The sequence below is a fragment of the Laccaria bicolor genome, genomic scaffold (assembly GCF_000143565.1).
Source record: "Laccaria bicolor S238N-H82 LACBIscaffold_156 genomic scaffold, whole genome shotgun sequence".
Classification (NCBI taxonomy): domain Eukaryota; kingdom Fungi; phylum Basidiomycota; class Agaricomycetes; order Agaricales; family Hydnangiaceae; genus Laccaria; species Laccaria bicolor.
Window position 1 is genome coordinate 21,930 of NW_001890015.1, and position 1,323 is coordinate 23,252.

Below are 1,323 nucleotides of genomic sequence, written 5' to 3' on the forward strand. Positions count from 1 at the left end.
CAGACGATCCTTGGCGCACGTCATAATTTGGGGTTGTTTGCTCATTGTAAATATATTTAATATCCAGAGTGAGCTCCTTTTTATTTCAAAACTATTCAATTATATCAATGAGACTCTAAACCGTAGGAAGTACAAGGTAATAACTAGCTACTTTGCATTTCTCTTAGAGTATAACCGTTTATACTTACAAAGACTATGCTCCCCAGTCAAGACATCATATGTCATGGCAGACTTTTCTTCAGAAGTAAGCTCGCGATTGACAAAGGCATCAAGATCAGCAAATGCTTGCGGCACCGTCGTGTCCTCATCAATCAGCCCAAGCATGATCATAGCATCCAACGCACCCTTCCCCACCTTTTCAATGAGTTTACCCCAGTCAAGAGCAGAAGGCATGGGAAGTATGTCCGCATAGATGAGATCTCCTATGATAAGAATGGCTGTTAGTGAGCCTATGTTGACAAAGACCTTCTTTGAAGTGGATTTGTTGTTGCCTTTTGCTGACTGCCAAGATCCCCTCTTTCGACTTGACGTTGACCTTCCACCACCAGTGGATGACTGGAGCAGGAAGTCATAAACGTCAAAAATAGTCAAATCCTTCTTATTCATCAGCAGCTCCCATAGATCCCTTTTTTCCCAGTATTCTTCAACCCGATCGATGCTTCGATCTCCTTGAAAAGACCCATAGGCAGTCTTAACAACAAAATAGCTTTGTGGGTGGCCTTTGCTAAATGCTTTCCACTGATCCAGATCCTCAAAATGACATCCATTGTCACGAGCAAACTCTGAGCCAAAGAAAACTCCACGGAAGCACAGAACATTCCAGAAACCAATTGGTGTCTTCAGCCATTCTGGATCATCATATATTGAATTTCGTGAAAGAATACGAGTGGGAGCATGTTCTCTGTATGGCATGAATTTGTCAGGTGAATTTGCCATCTTCTTGAGAAATTTGTCAGAGCTGTTCACATGCACAGAGAGTCCCTGCTCCAAAAGGGGCAGCCCACGCCTCAGAAAGTTGACAAAAAGCATTCTTCTGTCATCTTTGGACTGGGGAAGTGATGATTTGTCCGAGTTGAATCCTTTGGTCTTGGACGGTTTCTTTGCTCCAGAACTAGTGTTTCCTGCTCTGAATTCAGAACGTGCATTGGTGAACACAAGCTGTGCCTTCTCAATGGCCTTGTGATCAATCTGACTCTCTTTTATCCATGTCATGACAGTCTCATGCAGTACCTCAAACTTCTCCGTCAACCATGACTGTGGTTTTGCCAATGGATGCTGTCGCAAAGAAGCTTCAAACTGTCTCCAAATTGGATGTTTTTCAGT

General features: G+C 43.2%; 1 protein-coding gene across 1 annotated transcript; it reads right to left on the reverse strand.

Moving 5' to 3' along the window:
* Positions 1–147: 147 nt before the first annotated feature.
* On the reverse strand, positions 148–1,323 carry LACBIDRAFT_298825 (uncharacterized protein; the record flags this gene model as incomplete). The annotated part of the gene is made up of 1 exon (XM_001890716.1): positions 148–1,323. A coding segment is annotated over one exon (1,176 nt), but the record flags the coding sequence as incomplete, so codon positions are not given.